Source organism: Palaemon carinicauda, chromosome 7, assembly GCF_036898095.1.
Source record: "Palaemon carinicauda isolate YSFRI2023 chromosome 7, ASM3689809v2, whole genome shotgun sequence".
NCBI lineage: Eukaryota > Metazoa > Arthropoda > Malacostraca > Decapoda > Palaemonidae > Palaemon > Palaemon carinicauda.
The window spans coordinates 133,984,640-134,008,846 of NC_090731.1; the positions used below are offsets into that span (position 1 = coordinate 133,984,640).

The 24,207-nt window shown below is 32.1% G+C and overlaps 1 protein-coding gene across 1 annotated transcript; it reads left to right on the top strand.

Annotated features, from left to right (window-relative positions):
* The first annotated feature begins 5,206 nt into the window (after positions 1-5,206).
* LOC137644018 (uncharacterized) lies at positions 5,207-10,877 on the top strand. Its single transcript, XM_068376898.1, has 2 exons — positions 5,207-9,453; positions 9,721-10,877. The coding sequence occupies exons 1-2, from the start codon at positions 5,802-5,804 to the stop codon at positions 10,098-10,100; spliced, it is 4,032 nt and encodes a 1,343-aa protein (XP_068232999.1). The 5' UTR covers positions 5,207-5,801; the 3' UTR covers positions 10,101-10,877.
* Positions 10,878-24,207: the final 13,330 nt, after the last annotated feature.

Genomic DNA, 24,207 nt, shown 5'->3' on the forward strand with positions numbered 1-24,207 from the left:
GTGAACTTGTCGTGAACTAGGCGTGCCAATTCGTGCCATGGCGTTAACGTGGCATGAACTTGTCGTGACCTATGCGTGAACGTGCCGTGAACTGGTCGTGAACAGTGCGGGAAAAAACCCAAAGTGACACGAATCAATGCGTGCCAGTGCGTGGCAAAAATGCACGCAAGTGTCAGGCAGGCTTTACGTGAAGAGTCTGTCTCAAATAAACACTGAAATTGTACTCTATAAAATATGGACTAATAAGACTCCCAATTTTGATAATGTCATTATGGTTACTTCTATTGAAAATGCGATTATCAAAATCCTACATTTCGAGATCAAAGCAAAATTTTGTAAATTATATTTTTACTAATACTACTTGAATAAAAAACAAATTACATTCCTTTAACGATTAACGATGATTAAAATTACCTCATATCCATCAACGAGATCTTCATGTACATCTTCTAAAAATATAGAATTTGATGCTGTTATTTTATCAGAAGAGAAGCTGTAAAAAAAATTAATATGTTTTTTTTTTTCATATCCGTGTCATACCTGTACGATTGATCATATCTTTTCATATCTCATAACAGTGAACAACAAAACAACTTAACATGTTATAGAAGAACCGCTGTATATTGCAGTCAAAATGTAAGCAACAATTATTCTAAGACAAAGATGAGTTACTAATTCACTTTTCTTTTTATTAAACTTACATGGAAAGTTGAAACGAAAAATTTCCAACTCAAATTTAGAATTTGTATGTTTCTTACTGATCTACAACGTTCATTGCAGTTACTAACAATGCTTTCACTAAAAACAAAAATCACTAAAAGATAACTGGACTGACACTAAATAAATTGAATACTTCAATCAGTGTGAAAACCAGGTGGTGTAAAAAGACGACTTCTTCCTTTTTAATAACAGTTGAAACGGACCCTCCAAAAGTACCGCAAGACCCAGAAAGAGACGTATACCAATCGGAGGTGCTTCCTGGACACACTTAATACCTCCTATAGTTCGGGTGCAGCCTGGTATTGACCGTGGGCTGACCAAATAACCTCTTTGGACCACATGGTATATGGCAGAGGGAGCAAAGGTTACTTCCAAGAACGCACGCACAAACTTTAACAAGAGCATATGGAAGACCTTGACTAAAACCATATTTCACGGGGCCATAATAAATCTGTCAATCAGGTTGTTTTTGTAACCTACAAAAGGAGATGGAGAGTAACCCTCTGACTTCTTACCCGAGGAGGAACGATGAAGAAATAGGACGGATGTGTATTCCTTTAGTACTTTTGCCATGTTTATCTTTCTCTTCTCTGAGCCTCTCTCTCCCTACCTAGTTTATTTTATCTTGAAATTATGATTGAGAAAATTACATAATTTAGATATCAAGCAGAAAATTGAGCTTTATTAATAAAAGTATCTTGAAGTAATAATGAAAATAAAATCTCGACGAGAAATTTAATTAGAAATTTATCATCGAACATTTTTTTCTCAAAAGATTGACAATGCAACTGTTTAGTTTAAAAAAAATGAAATAAAAACGTATATATATATATAACATTGCCAATTTTATTGTGATTCAAAGGGCTACAATAAAGCTAGATAAACAACCATAAATCAATGAAAACCAAACTGTTACTACTGCTTGTTTCTTTATACTCCTATAAGTACTGTATTACTAATCATAATAATAATACGTAAATGATATTGCAAAATTATGATTCTATTTTCTTAACAACACAATAAGTCAGAATGCAAAGAGGTAGTAGTGTAAAATTTATGCACTTCATTTAACTTTCAAATTATATATCGTCCTGAATACACTAAATAATCCAGTATTATCAGAGTAATACAGTAAAATGGACATACTGTCGGAGTCTTTTTAATCTATTGTTTCTCTACATTTCTCAGCTTCTAATTACATGAAAAAGTTTTGTGAATGAATGTAATATATGACAACAGAGGCTCAATCGTCACACCTTCCTATTACTAACAAGTAAAGCTAAGTTCGGAATATACACAGTAAATCTGCTACCGCAATTGCCATATCGCATAATAAACTCTATCTCACGGCGATGACCTTAAACTGACTGCATGGGTGCTTTTGGAATTTTACCAGAAACTTCGTAATGTAGTTTCGTTATCAATATTTTAATTTCTAAAGCCACAATACCGGTAACTTTAGGGTAGCTATTCAAGATCAATATCACGAAAAAAAATATTTGAAAAGATTCGTTTTCTTCAAGGAATTACCTACCAACAACAGGGTCGGTCATGTAAGAAATCCTCGAATTCCATGCTTCTCTACTGTAACTCTCCCTAAAAGGGAGGCTAGATTAAACCCTTCAGGAAAAAACAAAAGGACAGAGTTCCGCATGATCGAAGCGAACGTAATGAAGGAATGGTCAAAGCAACTTCGTCACATGTCACTTCCATACACTGTTTGGGATCGTGAAGCATAGCGCCTACAACGGATTAGCGTAAAGACCGCTTGCGAACGGGTTCTTGAAAGCAACCTCCAAAGAGATACCCGCAGCATGAACAGACAGCCTCAAGTTTTTGACAAAGATGCGGTGAATCAGTGTAATTAAAGCTGTTCTATTCTACCAAGAACAGTAAGAGAAATGCCTCTGAAGACATGTAGACGGTACTCGATACAAGGGCTGGTTTGTATCTAACAAGGGAAAGAGATTACAATAAAGCAATAATATGTTAGACCTAAATTGTATAAACAGTTTTCAAGGAAGGAGACGTAGCCATGCCTAACATGCAGTATGCATGAAGCATTCTGCTATTCATTTAAACGCAGAGTTGTTAGGTTAGAGGAATTGAATTTTCCAAATAGACAAACGTGACTTTACAGACAAAGAAGTACGGAAGAAATCAATATTGAAAGCAAAACTTGAAAGTAATATCAAGACAAACATTAAAGGCCCGAGAGAAGCATTTTCAATGGCTGCAATATATGGTAATATATGACTAATTTTCACTTTATTCTAATTTTTTACAGTTAATTATTAACTTAATTTTTTTGGGGGGAGGGGCGGGGGCACCTGCTCAAACATTAAAAGTCAAATGCTTCTTACTAAAGGTCTCACCTAATTGAAGGAGTTTGTGTCCTGCTTAATGGTTTGTGAATGATCTTTTATATGCTCATTCGTGACCTGGATTACTTTAATTTGAAATTTATTTCCTTTTATTCAAATTTCTTTTTTTTTTCTGAAGTACCTACTTGGATTCTGTCTATCGTGTCCTTTCTTTATTTTTTTAGGGCTTTACCCCTCCTCTCATATACCATACATGACACACTAAATTATTGTTTGTGCCTATCAGTATTGGTGTGGTCTATTTCATCGTATTTACTTCAAGCATAAAAAATGTGAAACATACTAGAGATATAAGATTATATTTAATCTTTAGTATTCTCTTTAGGCATTTGAAATGAACTAAAAATAAGCGATAATCTTGTGTTGCTGCTAATGACTCAGAAATATGAATATTACAACTCAATTTTTTTACAAATGTTAAAGGGATTTACCAGTTTTATATGTCAGGCTTGTGAAAATTCACATTCAGAACGTGTAGATACATACATACATACATACATACATATACACACACACACACACACACACACACACACACATATATATATATATATATATATATATATATATATATATATATATATATATATATATATATATATATATATATATATATAAAATCACATCTAGTACAGATAATAGTATGATTCCATAGTATAAGAATATAAATACAAAACTCTAATCCTGCATGCACGGAAATTCTGAAGAAATGTACATATATATAAACTAAAATTGAATAATCTTAGAGAAATCATAAACAATTGAACCAACAGTTATGACACTTACATAAAAGGATACAATTGTAAAATTATACGGAAAACCACAAAATCGTTAGAAATCCCGAAATGTAGACGAGCGATTATTCTATCCATTGAAATGTGGGTTAAGAGCTGTTATTAGCTAAATAAATGCCTCAGGACTACAGTATATGCTGGGTCTGCCAAATCATATAATAAATCTGTTCCTGATGAAATATACAGAATTAGACTATTTTTGTATTTTGAGTTTTCAGCATCATAGCCTTTACATATAAATGGAATTGCATCATTCAGACCTTCTACCCGTAACCAAGAATCGCGTAAAAAAATGTTTATTGGTAAAACGTAAATGCAGTATTCATCTTATCGTGACGCCCAGATGGAGATAAGTTTGTCCGGTGAGATGTTGTCTTCGGTTCTTAGACGCCGCTAATACTTTATATACTAACTGTAAACATGAAGTAATACAGTATACCCAAAAATTATAATTTATATATATATATATATATATATATATATATATATATATATATATATATATATATATATATATATATATATATATATGTAAAGGAAAAATGACGGTATTCAAGTGTAACTTCCTGTTTATTTTTTGTTTAAAGTAACTACCTGTTTGAGAGTCCCTGGCTAGTTTTCTTGGGACCTCTCTTCTGTTGAATCTAGCACTTTCTGTGCTACTCTCAAGCTTCAGAGGACAGCTGCGGGTGTGTCCCTAACCCGTCACGAAGTCCCATTTTGTTCTTGGAAGAATAGTTACATTTTTAAGAGAAAGTCAAAAAGTGAAGGAAAAGTCTGCTTTTCCTAACCCTAACTTCCAATGGAATTGTGCAGGAGAAAGACTTAGTGTATGTTCCTCGGTACTACAGGAGAATAGTAGTATACATCGCTTTTCTCTGTTTAATTTCTTGAGAGACAAATATTCAGTGATAAATGTGACTAATATTAATGTTTATTTTTCTGTTTTGATTTTGCATCTTTAGTTATATTTTGGCTATTATTTTACTATTTGGTGCTTGTTATCGTAACTTTTATTATTTATTATTGTGACGTGAATTATATGACTGATTTGCTTCAAAGAGTATTGGGCAACTAGTAATAATAAGGTTGTTTCATAACTGTAATTTCATAGTTGGGTTCTTCATTCTTGTTTGAATTTGTTGTCCTTGTTAATTTAATAATTATATTCATATTGTTTTGTATTTAATCAACATTCATAATTTCTCGTAATTTCTATCTTATTTATATGGAACCCTAGTTGTATGTAACTTTAATTATTATTGATAAATATAATATTGGTAAACTTATCTCTTATTTGATTTTCTCCCTTGTATTTTCACAATATTATGAGGTATTATCATGCTATAAACATCATTAAAAGAATCTGATAAGGATATATGGAAATATCCTTTACATATTGGCGACCTTGCCAGGATAATACTGCATATGTTGTGGGAATCAAGGTGAAATTCACTTAGACATTATCACATGTATATTTTGCGGGGTGAGTAAGAGTTTGTTGCGCATGCTCAATACAGTACAGCCTCTGTGAACAAATCTTTAAGTGACTTTAAGGGTAAAGGAGTTTGACTATCGTAATTGCCTAAAGGGGACAGGAATTACGCCAAGCATGATAGTGTTGGAGCCATAGTAAATTCCACGAGTTACCCTAGTTAAGGAGTCCAGCAAATGCTGACCCTTGTTTCTTAATGCGTGTTAGCATTCAAGAAAAGTGAGTTCTAAGTAGTTGAAAGCTCTTTAGTATTTTGACTGTTAGTGTGTGGACTGGAAGTATATTTTATGGTCTATTCGAGCCTTCTTTATTATATTTTCTATTTAGGTTCCACCATAAAATCAAGACTTGTTACTGTCCTTGGCAACACGCTAGTTTAATTGTAACTGTTTGCTCTAGTTTCATACAATGTCTGAATTACAGTTTTCCTATTGGATCGAGCAAGGAAGAAGAATTGGTTTGGAAGGAAATGGACTTGGTGAATGGGCAACAAGAAAATATGAAGCAGGATTACAAAGAGAAGAAAACAAGGAACAAGAGAGACAAGAACGAGAAGAAAAGAAAGAAAAGGAGAGACAAGAACGAGAAGAAAGGGCTAAAGAACGAGAACTTAGGAAATATGAAATTGATAGAAGTTTAGAAGAAAGAAGATTAGCGCTTGAGGAAGCAAAGCTAGCTCTTGATAAACAAAGAATTGATGATGGTATTCAGGAAAGTACTGCTCCTAAGGTAAGTGGTATTAAACCACCAAGACTTCTTCCTTATAATGAAGATGAGGACATAACTGCTTACATAATAAGATTTGAAAGTGTTGCTTCCTTATGTGAGTGGCCTGTTAGTGAGTGGGCTACCCGTTTGGCGTTATTGTTTTCGGGCACTGCTTTAAATATTTATTCTACCCTTTCTGAAGAAGAAATTGCAGATTATGTAAGTTTAAAAGCTGCTGTTTTAAGGGCTTTCAAGAGGACCCCTGAACAGTACCGTAAAGAATTCAGATTTGCTAAGATGAGCTCGAAGATTAATTTTTCTCAATTTATGACTCAACTTTTTAGACACTTTGATTATTGGTTTCATTCAAGTGATGTTGATGATTCTTTTGAAAATTTAAGAGAATTTATTGTTGTTGATCAATTTCTCACTGTCTTACCACATGACATCAGACTTTTTATTAAGGAGCAGGAATTATGGAAAGCTAAAGATGTTGCCGAAGCAGCAGACAGATTTGCAGGTGCACATAGATGTTATCCTGGGGATAAGCAGACCCAAAAGAAAAGTCTGAATCCTAAACCATCTCCAGTTGTCACCCAAAGGCCAACACCACTTTGCTATGTTTGTGGTGAAGCTGGACACATGGCACGATCCTGTCCTAAAGGTAAAGCTGCAATGACTTCTACTCCTGGCACTTCATCGAACAAAGCAGGATCAAATAAGGTTGGTCGCTATGCTTCTAAAGAAACTCACTCTAGAGCTCCATTTACTCATGGTGTGGTTAATGGTTCTCGTGTTTCTACCATTTTACGTGATACTGGCTGTTCTACATGTATTGTATCCAAAGACCTGTTTCCTAACTTGAATGAGAGGGAATTGCCAAAATCATCATTAATCGATTATCTAGGAAGGGAAAATGTTTTTCCAGTGTTACCAGTTTATATTGGATGTAAATGGTTTACTGGAAAGGTTAATGCTATTATTGCCCCAATTAAGTTTTGTACAGTACTTTTAGGTAACATTGAAGGTGCTCTTTTTCCTGAAGATGGAGACTGCCCCCCTTTGAACTCCATTGATGAGGAACCTCGAAGAAACCATCTGCCTACAGAAAAAGGTAAAGCTATTGAACACGTCAATATAACAACTCGTTCAGCTTCAAGGAAAGTTGTTCACCCATTAGTTTTTCCTGATGTAGAAGCCCTTGAGACTACTCCTATTGACTTTATAAAATTGCAAAATGAATGTGCCACCCTGGAATCGATCAGGAAAGACTGTCAAGCCAACACCATAAAAAAAAACTCAAAAGTGGAGTACAGGTATGTACGGAGAAATGAAGTTTTGTATAAGGAAATTATAAATGCAAACAATTCAAGAATTGCCAATAAATTTTATTTAGTTGTTCCTCTTAAACTTAGAAAGGTTGTTCTTAAATTGGCTCATGATTTACCTGTGGCAGGACACTTTAGTCATCGCAAAACCCTAAAAAAAATCAGAGAACTATATTTCTGGCCAGGAATGTGTACAGATGTGTATGCATATTGTAGATCTTGCGATAACTGTCAGAGGAACACAAGTAAAGGTAGACATAAAAGGGTCTCTATGGTAAAAATGCCAGTAGTTTCCATTCCTTTTAGCAGAGTAGGAATTGACATAGTGGGTCCACTGAATCCAAGCACATCTGAAGGTCACAGGTTTATTTTAACAATGATTGATTATGCTACAGGATTTCCTGAAGCAATTCCTATGAAGACCATAACCACTGTTGATGTTGCAGATGCTCTTATGCAAATATTTTCTAGGGTAGGAATACCAAAGGAAATAATATCTGATAGAGGAAAGCAGTTCACATCAGAACTTATGGAACATGTGTACCAAATGCTGGGAGTAAAACCATTGTTTACTACTCCGTATCATCCAGCTGGCAATGGTCGTTGTGAAAGGCAACACTCTGTTCTCAAATCCATATTGAAGAAATTGTGTCATTTGCAACCTAGAGAATGGCATAGATATTTACCTTGTGCCCTGTTTGCTATGAGGGAGATTCCTTCTGACACTCTTGGTTTTTCCCCATTTGAACTCCTTTATGGATACCAAGTAAGGGGACCACTACTAATATTGAATGAGATATGGACTAATACTGACCTTTCTAATGATACCCAAAATGTTTATTCTTTTCTTTTTGATCTTAGAAACAGGCTAGAGGAAACTTCAAAAATAGCCCAGGAAAATATAAAGACTTCAATGGAAATCTACAGTACGTACTTTGACAAGAAAAGTACTCGTAGGCAGTTTAAAGTCAATGATGAGGTGTTACTATTACTGCCAACAGAACACAATAAGTTGTTAGTTGAATGGCAAGGACCATTTAAAGTTCTGCGGAAACTCAATAGTGTTGATTACATAATCGATGTGAAAGGTAAGCCAAAAACATTTCATGTTAACTTGCTGAAGGCATATTTTTACAGGTCACAGAATGTGTTATCAGTGGCTGATGAAAATCTGAATAGTTCAATTTCAGATTATTGCTGTGTAACCTCTCATGTAATAGTTTTGAGCGAAGACATCGAAAATCCTATACCTTGTGTTGAAGAAGAAATAACTTCTGAATTAGATATCTGTCCAACTTTAACTCCAGAACAAAAAGGGAAACTAGAAGAAGTACTGGATAATTTTTCAGAAGTCTTCTCGGAGATACCAGGTTGTACTTCTACCATAATGCACAAGATTGAATTAACGTCTACAGAGCCTATTCGAAAGAAAATGTACCCAGTACCAGCACATCTTAAGGAGGAAGTATGTAAAGAAGTAGATAAATTACTGAAACTTGGGATAATTGAAGAAAGTAAGTCTGATTATTGTAATCCTATTGTTATGATAAAGAAACCTGACAACACATTCAGGTTAGCACTAGATTTTCGTGCACTCAATTCAGTAACAAAGTTCGATTCTGAACCTATGCCCTCAATTGATGAAGATTTATTTAAATTTCGTAATATGTCTTTTATTACAGAATTGGATATCACAAAAGCCTATCATCAGGTTATGTTGGACCCTAATGCAAGACCTCTAACGGCTTTCCCTACTTACCGTGGTTTAATGCAATATAAGAGGCTACCCTTTGGACTGGTTACTGCATGTGCCACCTACGTTAGATTGATGAAGAAAATCTTTCAGGGAATGAATCATATCTCTATCTATTTTGATAACATATTTGTGATGTCTAATACTTTCCAGGAACATTTGGAAACCTTGAGTGAGGTACTTCGAAGATTGAGAGATCATGGTCTTACAGCCCGTCCATCAAAATGTCATTTTTGTTATGAGAAAGTTAAATATTTGGGTTTTGAAGTAGGTAATAATATAATCAGACCCCTCAATGATAAAATTTTATCTTTGCAACAAATTCAAATTCCAAAAACTAAGAAGTTGTTAAGAAGCTTTTTAGGTACTGTTAATTTTTATCGACAGTTCATCCCAAATTTGTCTAGCTTAACGTCATCATTAACAGCAAAGCTTAAAAAGGAAGTGAAAGAACCACTACAATGGAATAGTGAGGAAGAAAACATATTTGAGATTATTAAGAAATACTTCATTGATGCTCCTATTCTTCATATTCCAGAGATAAATAAACCTTTTGTTCTAAGGACAGATGCCTCTTCAGTTGGTCTTGGAGCTGTGCTCCTTCAGTATGATGAAGAAACAGCCTATCCAGTGGCGTATGCTAGCCGGAAACTTCTCCCAAGGGAACAACGGTATTCTACCATTGAGAGAGAGTGTTTGGCTATCTTCTGGGCTGTACGAAAATTCCACTATTATTTGTATGGGAAAGAGTTTTTCATTGAAACAGACCATAAGCCCCTTACCTACATGGAAACACTGAAATCAGGAAATGATAGGATTTTAAGATTAATTCTGGGCCTACAACCATATAAATACAGGATTATATATATATCTGGTCAATCTAACCATTTTTCAGATTTACTGAGTAGAAGCAATTAATGTAACTTGCTTGTGTAAATAGTTGAGGGAGTAAACATTTCTTCTATTTTGTTTGTAAATTCCAAGGAATTAACTTGTTAAAGGGCCTATGTAAAGGAAAAATGACGGTATTCAAGTGTAACTTCCTGTTTATTTTTTGTTTAAAGTAACTACCTGTTTGAGAGTCCCTGGCTAGTTTTCTTGGGACCTCTCTTCTGTTGAATCTAGCACTTTCTGTGCTACTCTCAAGCTTCAGAGGACAGCTGCGGGTGTGTCCCTAACCCGTCACGAAGTCCCATTTTGTTCTTGGAAGAATAGTTACATTTTTAAGAGAAAGTCAAAAAGTGAAGGAAAAGTCTGCTTTTCCTAACCCTAACTTCCAATGGAATTGTGCAGGAGAAAGACTTAGTGTATGTTCCTCGGTACTACAGGAGAATAGTAGTATACATCGCTTTTCTCTGTTTAATTTCTTGAGAGACAAATATTCAGTGATAAATGTGACTAATATTAATGTTTATTTTTCTGTTTTGATTTTGCATCTTTAGTTATATTTTGGCTATTATTTTACTATTTGGTGCTTGTTATCGTAACTTTTATTATTTATTATTGTGACGTGAATTATATGACTGATTTGCTTCAAAGAGTATTGGGCAACTAGTAATAATAAGGTTGTTTCATAACTGTAATTTCATAGTTGGGTTCTTCATTCTTGTTTGAATTTGTTGTCCTTGTTAATTTAATAATTATATTCATATTGTTTTGTATTTAATCAACATTCATAATTTCTCGTAATTTCTATCTTATTTATATGGAACCCTAGTTGTATGTAACTTTAATTATTATTGATAAATATAATATTGGTAAACTTATCTCTTATTTGATTTTCTCCCTTGTATTTTCACAATATTATGAGGTATTATCATGCTATAAACATCATTAAAAGAATCTGATAAGGATATATGGAAATATCCTTTACAATATATATATATATATATATATATATATATATATATATATATATATATATACACACATATATATATATATATATATATATATATATATATATATATATATATATATATATATATATATATATACATATATATATACACTATATGTGTGTGCGCACACGTGCGTGTAAATTGCTTGTAGAACTGGCACTAGTAAAGCATATAGATAAAATAACTTGATTCCAGCAAAATAATAATGACAAGATATCTTACCTAAATTGAAAGCTGTACAGTATATTTACATATGTAAAACCCATAATACTGTCAAAGGAGGGCAAACTTGAACTTCAAGTTATTGACTGGAAGTAACTATTCCAAATGTTAACTACAAACCTATTTGAAAAATAATAAAAAATTAAGTTAAAAGATGGAAATATTAGTGGCAAAGCAACAGAAAGAGGGCATGTTGAAATCAACCTTGAAAACAGAGTACTATTGACTAACTGAATTTGTGGTTTCTCAGTACTATTTCTTTAATTCTCTTATTTTAGTCTACAAACTAGTAACATGTGACGTCACGAAGTTTTTTATTTCATGTTCATACGTTGCACATATCTTGACACTTGTAATTAACGATAGACGTGAACTTGGTACTGATCAGTTCTTTTTTTGGAGGTGCACAAGGACGCATTCACGATTCAACTAACAAAGTAAGTATATGACGGTGGCATCTGTGTTAAACAGCAGCATTTCTAAATGCATACATTTAAAACACATGTAACTCGACAAAGCATACATGTGTGTAAAAATCATAATAGAAAAACCATAAGCATTCGCAATACAAATAGAGCGTACATGTCTACTGGGTAAATCATACACAAACATAAAGTTGCTTCGAAAACTACACTAATAAATAGAAACATCTTTGGAATTTCGCAAATTTCTTACCAGCCCTATATGTATAATACATTCACTTGCCTTGAAATCAAAAACAAAAGTACACTCCTCTACTATACAATCATGCGTAAAATATAAAATCTATCACACTATTTAAATCAATAAGCATGTAAACACCTGAAATTTACAGCCCAATAAGTTTATTCTCCGTAATGTAAAAAATATTTACAAAGATCATATTAGGCGGAATAGAGAGATATCTACACTTTAATCAACCAAGAGAGTAGGCACGATTTATAAGTGGGTATTCAACAACTGACCATATCCATATAATTAACCAGCTTATTGAAAATTCAACAGAATATGACAAACCGCGATGTATGGCATTCATAGACTAGGAAAAAGCTTTTGATTCTGTAAAAAAAAAAAAAAAAAAAAAAAAAAAAAAAAAAAAAAAAAAACACCACCACCTCAGCAGGAATGACACCCCTTCAAAAACAAGGAATAGAAAAATTTCATGATAGAACACTTGAGGATATCTATACAGGAAGTACAACTATCCTAAAATTACATAAGATAGTGAGAAAATTCTGATTGAGAGAGGTGTTAGACAGGGAGACCTTATCTCCTAAATTATTCACAGCATGACAGGAAGAAGTTTTTAAGAATTTAGATTGGGAATATGTAGGAATTAATTTAATGGGAAATACCTTAACAACTTGGGATTTTCATTTGACATAGATGTGTTTAGTGAACCATGGGAGAATTAAAAGTGATGATAGAATATTTGAATAGAGAAAGCAGAAATGTAAGATTGAAAATCAATTTGAGTTAAACTAAGATAATGTTCATTGAAAAGGCAGAGACAGCAAATAAGAGTAATGGACGAGCCTCTAGAGATTGTTAATGAATGTACATAATTAGGACAGACAGTAAATGTTTCCTCAGGACATGACACCAAAATCAAAACAAGGATAAGCATGGGATGGGGAGCATTTGGTAAACCGAATGAGATTATGAAAAAATAAAATGCTACTTTCTCTAAAAAGGAAAGTATTTAATTAAATGGTCCTACAAGTATTAACTTATACATCAGAAACTTGGAGCCTTGATAAAGTCTTAGAACTTAAGCTAGTTACAGCTTAAAGAGCTATGGGAAGAATAATAATGGGTATAATACTAAGAGACAAAAAGAAAAGCAACATTGATAACAGAGCAAACTAAAGTAGAGGTTATTCTAATAAGAAATGGACATGGCCAGGACATATAATGAGAATTAACGACAATAAGTGGACATTAAAAACAACAAAATGGGTCCCTAGAGATTGTAAAAGAAGCAGGGGAAGGAAAAGAAGACGATGGATTGATGAACTAAGAAAGTGGCAGTGGAAGGACATGTCTGAGACCTCTGTTTTGCTGTGAATTAGTAACGGGTGATGATGATATATACATACATTATATATATATATATATATATATATATATATATATATATATATATATATATATATATATATATATACATACTATAATATATATACATACATACATAAATATATATACATATACATATATATATATATATATATATATATATATATATATATATATACTGTGTATATATATATATATATATATATATATATATATATATATATATATATATATATATATATATATATATACACATACAAACAAACCCCTACTTTCTAAATCACAACTCTTATGCTTTAAAAAAATCATAGGAGAAACACATTATTCTGCCTTTTAACTAATAGATATAATAACGACTTCTAATTCCAAATATTAGCATTCACAACAAAATAAAAAGACAATAAATATGATTATAAACTTGTGCACTGAAATCAACTAACATTAGCGATAGTTATTACTGAATGAATAGAAATAAATGGGTAAAACATATGAATCCAAATGACTGGCTCTACCAGGAAAAGGCCTGAAGGAATCACCCTTGAAAGGTCGACAGCCGCTGCATACCTACCTACCCTTGGATTCTTTTCATGCAAGTCTCGGAAGACACACACACAGTGAGTATGTGTGTGTGTGTGTGTGTGAGCCCTTTCTGAGTGGGGATACCTGAACGTGGTGAAAGTGTTTGTGCATTGCCATAGTCAGCAAAGCTGTAGTAGTCAGGGTCACACATACAAGGTTGGCTTGCTGTGAGTGATCAGCCTAAAGTCTCCAACCATCACCAATCCGCAGTGACCAGCATGACTAAGGATATGTCTGGGGCCTTTGTCCTGCATTGGACTAGAAACACCTATATTTGTTTCTGTTGTATAAATCAGAGAAATAGGTATGAACCCGTTTGAACAGAAATTATTACAATATCCGTCTCTTTATACAACTAAACAAGAGACTCATGGGCAACACATCGAGACCCTACACACACAGGGTCATTCACCACTATCTTAGACGCTAAATGTAAAAAAATACCTCTTCCATGTATTAGTGTCCAGCCTTTCCCAGGCCTTCCTTTCCATTTCCCCACTAAGATTCCGGAATCGAAACCTATTACTTTATAACACTCCGAGGCATTTTCATTTTGTTCCTTTTCAATTACAAATATACATAATTCGAATATAAATAGCAATAGAGCCATGGTGAAAACACCAGCAAATAGCTTCGTAAAAAAAAAAAAAAAAAAAAAAGCCTGGTTAGGCAAACAGAAGAACAAACAATTCAATCACGGTTTTGAAATCTTAAGCTCTATTATCGCAGTTTTATCTGCTGACCGGATGCAGCATCCGAACCAAATGCGTCGACGGAGATGCTGTTACAACACAGAGCGGTGGAGCTATATAGCAAAAAATAGCAGAATTCTCAGAAAAAACAGTATATTTAAGTCATAATGAAAATACTTATAATAAAATTATCAAAATCATCATAATTAAAATTACTAAAATTCAGTCCAAAAGTAAATGTTTATCTTTAAATTGAATAGAGGTTTTAAAAAGGTTCATAGTCCTAGTTTAAATACCAGTATAATCAAAGTATATTACGTGTCGATATCAGTACACGTATGTTCGAGAACTAGTAAAAGTACAAAGCTATTATGGATATATGTTATATCGCTAATAATAATAATAAAAAAAAAAGGGACCTGGTAAAACGATTAGAAAAAGTTGAGGTCCAAGTAAAATACAGCGAAAGACATAAAAAGTTGATTGAACTCCTAACTTTAATATAAAAAATTGTAAAAGCATAACAAGTCACAGTAAGAGTAAATAAATTTGAATGTAAAACGAGATCCCCGCAATAGCCAGTTATGTAAAAGTAGCAAACACTAAAGGCAAAATTAGTTTTGGTAAATTAAGATTTAATTCTTGAAAAGGCAAATTTAATCCAAGTCTACAAGGTGAAGATATAACGTACTACAAATAATGTGTTCAAGTTATAATAAATGTAATGGTGAAACACGAAAGGTAACAAAAGATAGCAAAATTGTGCATTTCCCGGTGCGGATTTAAATATAAAGAAAAAAAAAGTGTGAGGCAATGTCATTGAAATGGTCGGCGTAAATGTTCGGAAACCGGACAACTAATTAACGCAAGAAGGATCTATGGCTCAGAAAAAGATAGTCACACAAATGCCCAATCTATAATATCTCAATATTCCCAAACCTGAATAATTCAGTAATGTAAATGTTGGGCCTAACTACAAAAGCAACTGATCTAAGAAATAATCTTTAAGTACTCCAGCTCTTACGTAGTTTTCATTTATATTAAAACAAGTGTACGCGAGCAGTCAAAAAAGACGGCTAAATATTTAGATAGACATGCACAAACACGCAGGGTCCTCTCACTCCCACCTATCCGAAGAATGGAGAGAACTATCATATATATATATATATATATATATATATATATATATATATATATATATATATATATATATATGTACACATATTCACTACATATATATATATATATATATATATATATATATATATATATATATATATATATATATATATATATATATATACAATATATATATATATATATATATATATGTATATATATATATATATATATATATATATATATATATATATATATATATATATATATATATATAAATATATATAGACACATATATACACATACTATATATATATATATATATATATATATATATATATATATATATATATATATATATATATACATACTATATATATATATATATATATATATATATATATATATATATATATATAATCAGACACCTGTTCTTTATTATATAGGGGAGATAAAACTATATTTGCAGGAGTAACGTGTCCCACATAAGTAATTGACAATTGTTTGAATCATGACATTCATCAATAAATTGCCCTTGGGGCAATTTTATATATTGTATCGCGAACCTCCTTTATCCTTCTTACTTTATCCTACGATTTCGAATTCAAATAGATGGATTTTCACTTAGAGAGAGAGAGAGAGAGAGAGAGAGAGAGAGAGAGAGAGAGAGAGAGAGAGAGAGAGAGAGAGAGAGAGAGAGAGAGAGAATACTTATTTTTATCTAAGGGACGATTCCAATCTTCTTTTTTATCAGCAATGAAATGCTATGATTAATATGGTAAAATATGCAACTTTATCAATGGAACACGTAACATCGCTGCTTTTCCAGACTCCTTTTTGCCAAAAGAGAATCCATTTTAGTCCACCTGCGCATATGTTGTTAGGAGGCTAACTCATACGGTAACTACAACATTTGTACTAAATAAGCGAACTGATGAAAAAATACACTAAGAATTTTTTATAAATGAAGACTATGACTAGAATAAAAAAAAAAAAAAAAAAAAAAAAAACTTTCCTTCCCAATCGCTGATGGCTTTTTTCTTGTTATGGCTAGAAGATTCAATCATTTGACCAGGATGTTGTCAAATTACCTCACATTCACAAAAATCGAAGCGCAATAAACATTCAAAAGGGCTTTTGCTTCATCATATTGTCGAATAATTTTACGAAAAACTTTCCTGGTTTGAGTCATACGCAGCATTGAACTCCTGTGCTTTGGTTTTAAACCTTTGGCAAATTTGCATAAAACTACTTTTAAATTGGTATCACAAAAAGTTCTTATATGTATTGGTTAATCTAACTTGAGTTATTCCGGCTTAAGTATACTTAATGAAGTTTCGCTCTAAGCTAACATATGATAACAAGAAAGCTTAAAATAGAGCCTGCTTCAAAATTCTTAAAAAACGACCACAAATCACCAAGAGCTACATTTTCTGCTATCTTCTCTCCAGGGGTGAACAGGGATAGCTAACAATATGACAATACTCTAAATCAACTATTTAGTAAAATTTAGTATTAAAATAGACTAAATTGTATTAAAAGTTTTAGTATATATATATATATATATATATATATATATATATATATATATATATATATATATATATATATATATATATATATATATATATATTTATATATATGAATATATATATATATATATATATATATATATATATATATATATATATATATATATATATATATATATATATATACATACATATATATATATATATATATATATATATATATATATATATATATATTTATATATATACCACGATTTGCCTTGTTGTTGCAGACCCATAGACATCAATATCGATCCAGCAATCATCAATACCCAAGTTCTACGTACAGCATACACCGTTTCCAGTTGATTGTCAAGTAGCTTCTCAAGCAGCTTGTAATTTGTCACTCATCTTTAAAGACAAGCATAAAACTTACAATACAACCATAATCAACACATATACAGGGTACAGTGATTGTTCAAATAAACTATATAGGCCTATTTCAATTATCATACCAATAGTTTAACAGTTTTTTGTGCTTTGTGCTTGTTAGCCTGATGACCAATTTGTCCTATGAAATTATTAAGTATTTGCAAAAACTGCTGTAATAAATATCCTAACACATCTGTAACTATGACAATAGAATTCCTTTGCCCTGAAAAGTTAGTTTAGCTGCCAAACTAAAATCTCTTGGTTATCAAGAAGCTAAGATGTTGAAGAAAACTTCTCACGGCAGCCATTTTGTAGAATCAAAGATGGCAGCCATATGGCACTCAGAATAAATGGAAACGTTGATTTTTCTGATTGATTGAACTATAAATTTTCCAAAAATGCAGTTTTCATACTCTAAATAACAAGCGTATATTCTTGTAAATTTTCAGTTCGAATATATAAAGGCAGACAATTACAATTTCAGAACCCAGGCAAAGATTACAAGGGCTAAGTGTTGGGTTCTTGATTTCAACACAGCCCATTTGGGATGAAGAGCCCTCTGTGGTTCGTTGCATGAACAAAGGATGACGCGGCCATGTCCCGAGAGAGAGAGAGAGAGAGAGAGAGAGAGAGAGAGAGAGAGAGAGAGAGAGAGAGAGAGAGAGAGAATGTGTGGAAAGTGAGAGTAGGGCTATTTCCATTTGCACAATCCCATTTCTCCATACTGGGAGAGAATTTAGAAAGTGAGAGTAGACCTATTTACCCAAACCATTCATTGAAAAAAAAAAAAACTTCTAAGCATAAATAAAACAAGTTTGCAATACAATATACAGAATAGTATTGTAAGTATAGTAAAAATTAAATACTTACTATCCAATCAAACTTTTCAATTTCAATTCCCTTGGTATGTCTGCAAAATAAGTCAGTATATTTTTATGAGCTCTCAAAAATGTCCATACAAATTATGATGCATGGTGTAAAGTCAAAACTAAACAATTACAAAATATATGATCGTTATCAACTGATTATGCTCTGCCCCGCTGATGGACAAATGGCTTACGAAAATAAATAAATAAATAATAAATAATTATAATAATAAAACCATTCGTCTGTTAAAGCTTTCTTGATGCTAATACTTTGTTCATTTTATCCTCTTTTGTACCATAAACTTTGGAATTCTCTTTTTCCTACCGTCTTCCTGTGTTTAAAACTATGAAACTTTTCATTTTAACAAAGTCTGTCTATATGACAATACTCAGTATTAACACGGACATAAGTTCTGAAAATATATATATATATATATATATATATATATATATATATATATATATATATATATATATATATATATATATATATACATATATATATATATATATATATATATATATATATATATATATATATATATATATATATATATATATATATACACGATGCTAAAAACAAGGCCAACTATGCCTATATTGCACACAACCATGCTCATGGATATGTAGTTGAGGCATTTAACTAAATCGATCAAATTACTGTAAGTAGAATGAATAATTAGATACGAAGGTGGTTTCAGAACAATCTTTGTAATCAATGCTTCTGCGGGTGAAGAAATATTGCACACTTTTCTCAAAGTCTAAAAAATAATAAAGGCTTCAATTCATACCCAACCGACCTTGTTCTACGAGATCCGAAAATGGAAATGCATCTCGAATCTAAATTGCATAAACAAATTCTAAAAACAGACGAAGTAAGGAAAAAAAGGACCCAAATTCTGACCACAGACACGTCAACCACGACGTCTGCGCCAAGAATGTAACCGCAAATCGTCTGCCAAAAAGTCTAGCTGATCATCCTGAAACCAAACAAGTCTCCCAAAATGTTTAGCCCTTGGTCAACCTTAACTCGTCAATTGCTACTTTATTTCTTCGGATACTCATGTGTGCGGTCAGCCACACGAATAGAGAAAGGTGGAGAGGCTATTCAATACTTATTATACCCAATGGGGAATCGTGCATTTTCTTTGCATTTACAGATGCCTTTTCCCTAGCCACAAACAGACCCACATACCGAGTACCTAATGGAGAGTGAAATTAAAGGAAAAAAGTTTTCGAGAAAGGTGACAGAGAGAAGAGGGAAGGTAAGGAAAGGAGGAAGCCTAGAATGTTGGCAACCTCTAAAGAATATCACCCTGAGGCTGGAAGCTGGAAGGACTACCCTTGTCTATCTACCTGTGGCGTAGACACACTTTTCAGGTGGAGCTGCACATTCAAGGACAAAGGATTTTCAACTGCAATCTTTACTAGATCCAAAAGCTGTATGCGAAATCTGAGCGGTAAATTCCCAAAACTTTTTTCATGAGTGTTTATAAATTATGCAGAGGAGAATGCAGATCTAAATATTTTCCTGCAAATAAAATCGTTCTGTGAAATACAAAATATATTCTTTAAATATTAGCATTACCACATTTAAAAAAAAAATTGCATCAGGTGATTAGTTTGTTGGATTAGATTAGCCCAGCTTTATGCTATATCCTTTGACTTAAGGTCTGATAAGTACGAGAAAGTTTGGTGTAGAAAGCAGGGACTCTGACCAACCAGCACGGACGAAGTAAACTTCATGTAACTTTTATCCCATGTTACTATATTAAGAAATCCAAAGAATTTTGCAATCTTTTTGAAAACATCTCCTTCCACCGAACCCACCCACAAAAAAAAAGATCTTGGTCATTCATTCTCCTATAAAGAATACGAAGCAATTTCAAAGTAAATCCTTAAACATAACAGAGAGCAGGAAATTGCGTTTATTTTCCCCTTCTTAAAACAATATACTGTTTACCAACATTTTTAAGACGGCTTGCTGGTGCTTCTGGTAAGTAGACCAAACTCTTGTTACTTGGAGAACTGGTTTCATGTTTGTACACATATCCTTGACCCTCAAAAAAATCTTTAAGGTTATTAAGGATGTCCAAGAAATGTGGTGACCATGTGACAGGTGGACAGTGTAATACTGGGGGTAGGGAGGAAGGACGAGGGATCATCCCATAGAGAGAGGTAAAGGGGACAGAAGGCGGCACCGTTCACTACAGGTTTGTGGTTAGGAAGAAGATTCACGAGCAGAACCACTCCCACTGTATCACCAACAACCTCCCACCAAACTACCTTTCTCTCTTCCCCCCAATGTCCCCTACCAGCCTCGTTCCTGCTTCTCAAATACCATCCAGATTCTCACAAAATCATCCATTTTTCTCTTACCTTTCCAAAACGGTCAACATTAAACGTTCTCTCTCTTCAGATGAGAAAAGTAAGATTTTCTCAGGACTGTCATACTCTGATTATCTTTTTCAACTTATAACATCATAAGTGCGGTTTATACGGCACCTAAGAATGTTTGAACAGAATTCAGACTCAAATGACTATCTATAAAAACTAGCTACTACTATAATCATGATTACACTATATATATATATATATATATATATATATATATATATATATATATATATATATATATACATACATATATATATATATATATATATATATATATATATATATATATATATATATATATATATATATAGTGTGAGTAGGTGTGTATAAACATGAAATAAATTTATAAGATACAATAACAGGTTACATTATGTTTCTGTTTTATTCCTCTTAATATGCTGTAGTGTAGATCTTACAAATGAAGATTCTCATTACTAAATAAATAAAAACTTCGGCCATTGATTAATGATTCGCTATCTTTTTTATTATTATTATTATTATTATTATTATTATTATTATTATTATCATAAGCTAAGCTACAACCCTAGTTGGAAGAGCAGGATACTATAAGCCCAAGGGCTCCAACAGGTAAAAATAGTCTAATGATTAAAGGAAAAAAGGAGATAAATAAACTACAAGAGAAGAACAGTAACAACATTAATTGAGATCTTCCATTTATAAACTATAAAAACTTAAAAAAAAAAGAAGAAATTATCAGGAAGAGCCACATGATAGAATAGTGTGCCCGAGGGTACCCTGAAGTAGTTACTCGACAAAAATTTTTCAAAACATAGTCCGACTAACTAAAATTTGAGTAAACCACAAATTATCCATTCAACGAAAACAATGAGGCTTCACAAATAGACCAATTATTAATACACATCTGCAACAAGTCTGGATCCCACATAGTTTCGAAAAATACGAAACAAAAAAAAAATCTAATAAATTCATGAAAACAACTTACAAAGTTCTAAAGTATAGACTCATTAACAAAAATCTACCTTAATGATTCACTTCCGGAACCTACTATTATTAATAATCAAAATTATCATTCACAGAATACTTAGGATCGGATATAAAAATGGAATAATGACTTTCATACAAACTTATTTCAATAACATATACATGGAACCTTCCTGGTATAATTGATTAATGATAAACAAGCACTTCATTATTTACCTGATAAGTGTTAATGGGTTATTTGTAGTATCCTCCATAAAATTACTAACTTTGGCTAAAAGCTTATATTAAATTGGGACCCATGCGTATATACAAACACACACACACACACACACACACACACACACACACACACACATATATATATATATATATATATATATATATATATATATATATATATATATATATATATATATATATATTAGATATATATACTGTAAATATGGTAGGTTTCTTAGAAAAGTTGTAAAAATTTTGACGGACATTAGCATGGTGCAAAGCTCGATTCCAGTCCATATATATATATATATATATATATATATATATATATATATATATATATATATATATATATATATATATATCTATATATATGTATGTATGTATATGTATATGTATATAGACAATATACATATATAGTGGGTGTCATAAAGTGATAAGGAAATTAAAGTGGAGGAAGTTCTAACAACTTGTAAGAAAAATAAATGGACATGGGCAGGACATATAATGAGAAATAAAGATAATAGGTGGACATTAAGAATAACAAAATAGGTCCAAGAGATTGCTAACGAGGCAGGGAAGGGAAGAGAATACGATAGATTGACGAGCTAAGAAAATTTTCAGGTACGCACTGGCATAGAGACCATAAACAGACGCACGTGGAAGAATATGTCTGAGGCCTTTCATCCTCCAATGGTCTAGCAATAGCTGATGATAATAATATTATATATATATATATATATATATATATATATATATATATATATATATATATATATATATATATATGTGTGTGTGTGTGTGTGTGTGTGTGTGTGTGTGTGTGTGTAAATTCTTATCACCAAATTTGACAAACGATGACGGAAAATTTTGCATTTTATGAAAATTTCCACATGCCTTATTCTTAAGGCCTTGCTATACTTTGCAGATAGCTGTTATGATAATTAGACAGTAAAATTATGGTAAGTGTTAACTCGGGGTTAATATATACAGCTATCTCAAAAGCTAGTTTTGCCTGCTATTGCGATAATAATCACCGAAAAATCTTATCCATTTCATAGTTTTTATGGATATGAAAATGGCCTCAGTGATGTGAATTTTAATAAGACAACGAATGGATTGAAGAGGATTGAAATAGTTTATTTTTTGGCTCAATTATGGGTTCTTGAATTAAACAAGAAAAGCAAGTGGTATCTCACTTGCTAAACAGCGAGAGTGTTACGCAACTCTCACATATTAAAAGAAAAGCTACTTTAAAAGAAAAATCAATAATCTAAATCCTCTGACGATGAGACACTACCATGACCATATTGTAAAATACAGAAAAATGCCACCTTAGGTCGTCTTTGTTTCACAGGTAGTTTGTAATGTTCAAAATATCCCTTGAAAGAAAAGTAGACTAGAAAAGATGTGAATCAGAAAGAAACAGGTAGTAGGCCTTCCAATATAAAGAAAGATAAATACTTTTTGTCTTCAGATGACCTGTGTATGATTTGTATTCATGTCCTTAACGTTGACTGATTCCCGTGACATGCTCATCGAGCATTCAAGATACAAAGATGGAGGATCTTATCATCGGGCATCATAATAGAGATTGAAAAATTTCTTTTGGTCTTGTTTTCAAATTTTTATAAAAAATATCTTTAATATGCATACTGTATATGCTTTACGGGGACTTTCACCAAATTTCTTGTACTGTACCTACATTTTGACATGATATAACCAAATTAATCCTCAAGGCAGATATTAAACAAGAGAGAGATACCTAAAGCCCTACTATTGTAGAAGACCTACCACTTTTAAATTCAGTCTGCTCCTCAATACAAGTAATGCTAGAGAACTGAAAAGACTTGCAAGGTTTGTTAACCTTATAATGTCTTTATTTTAGATTTAATACTTTCTAGGATTTTCATTATTCTGGTATTATTTTACAATGTATGTACTTTCCTTTGTCAGAATACCTTTTCTGCGTTAATTATGTACTTACTGAATATATGTGTACATAAATATAGTTGTAATCTATTGGTCTCTTCTTTTTGTAGTTTTTGTGTAAAATATATATATCT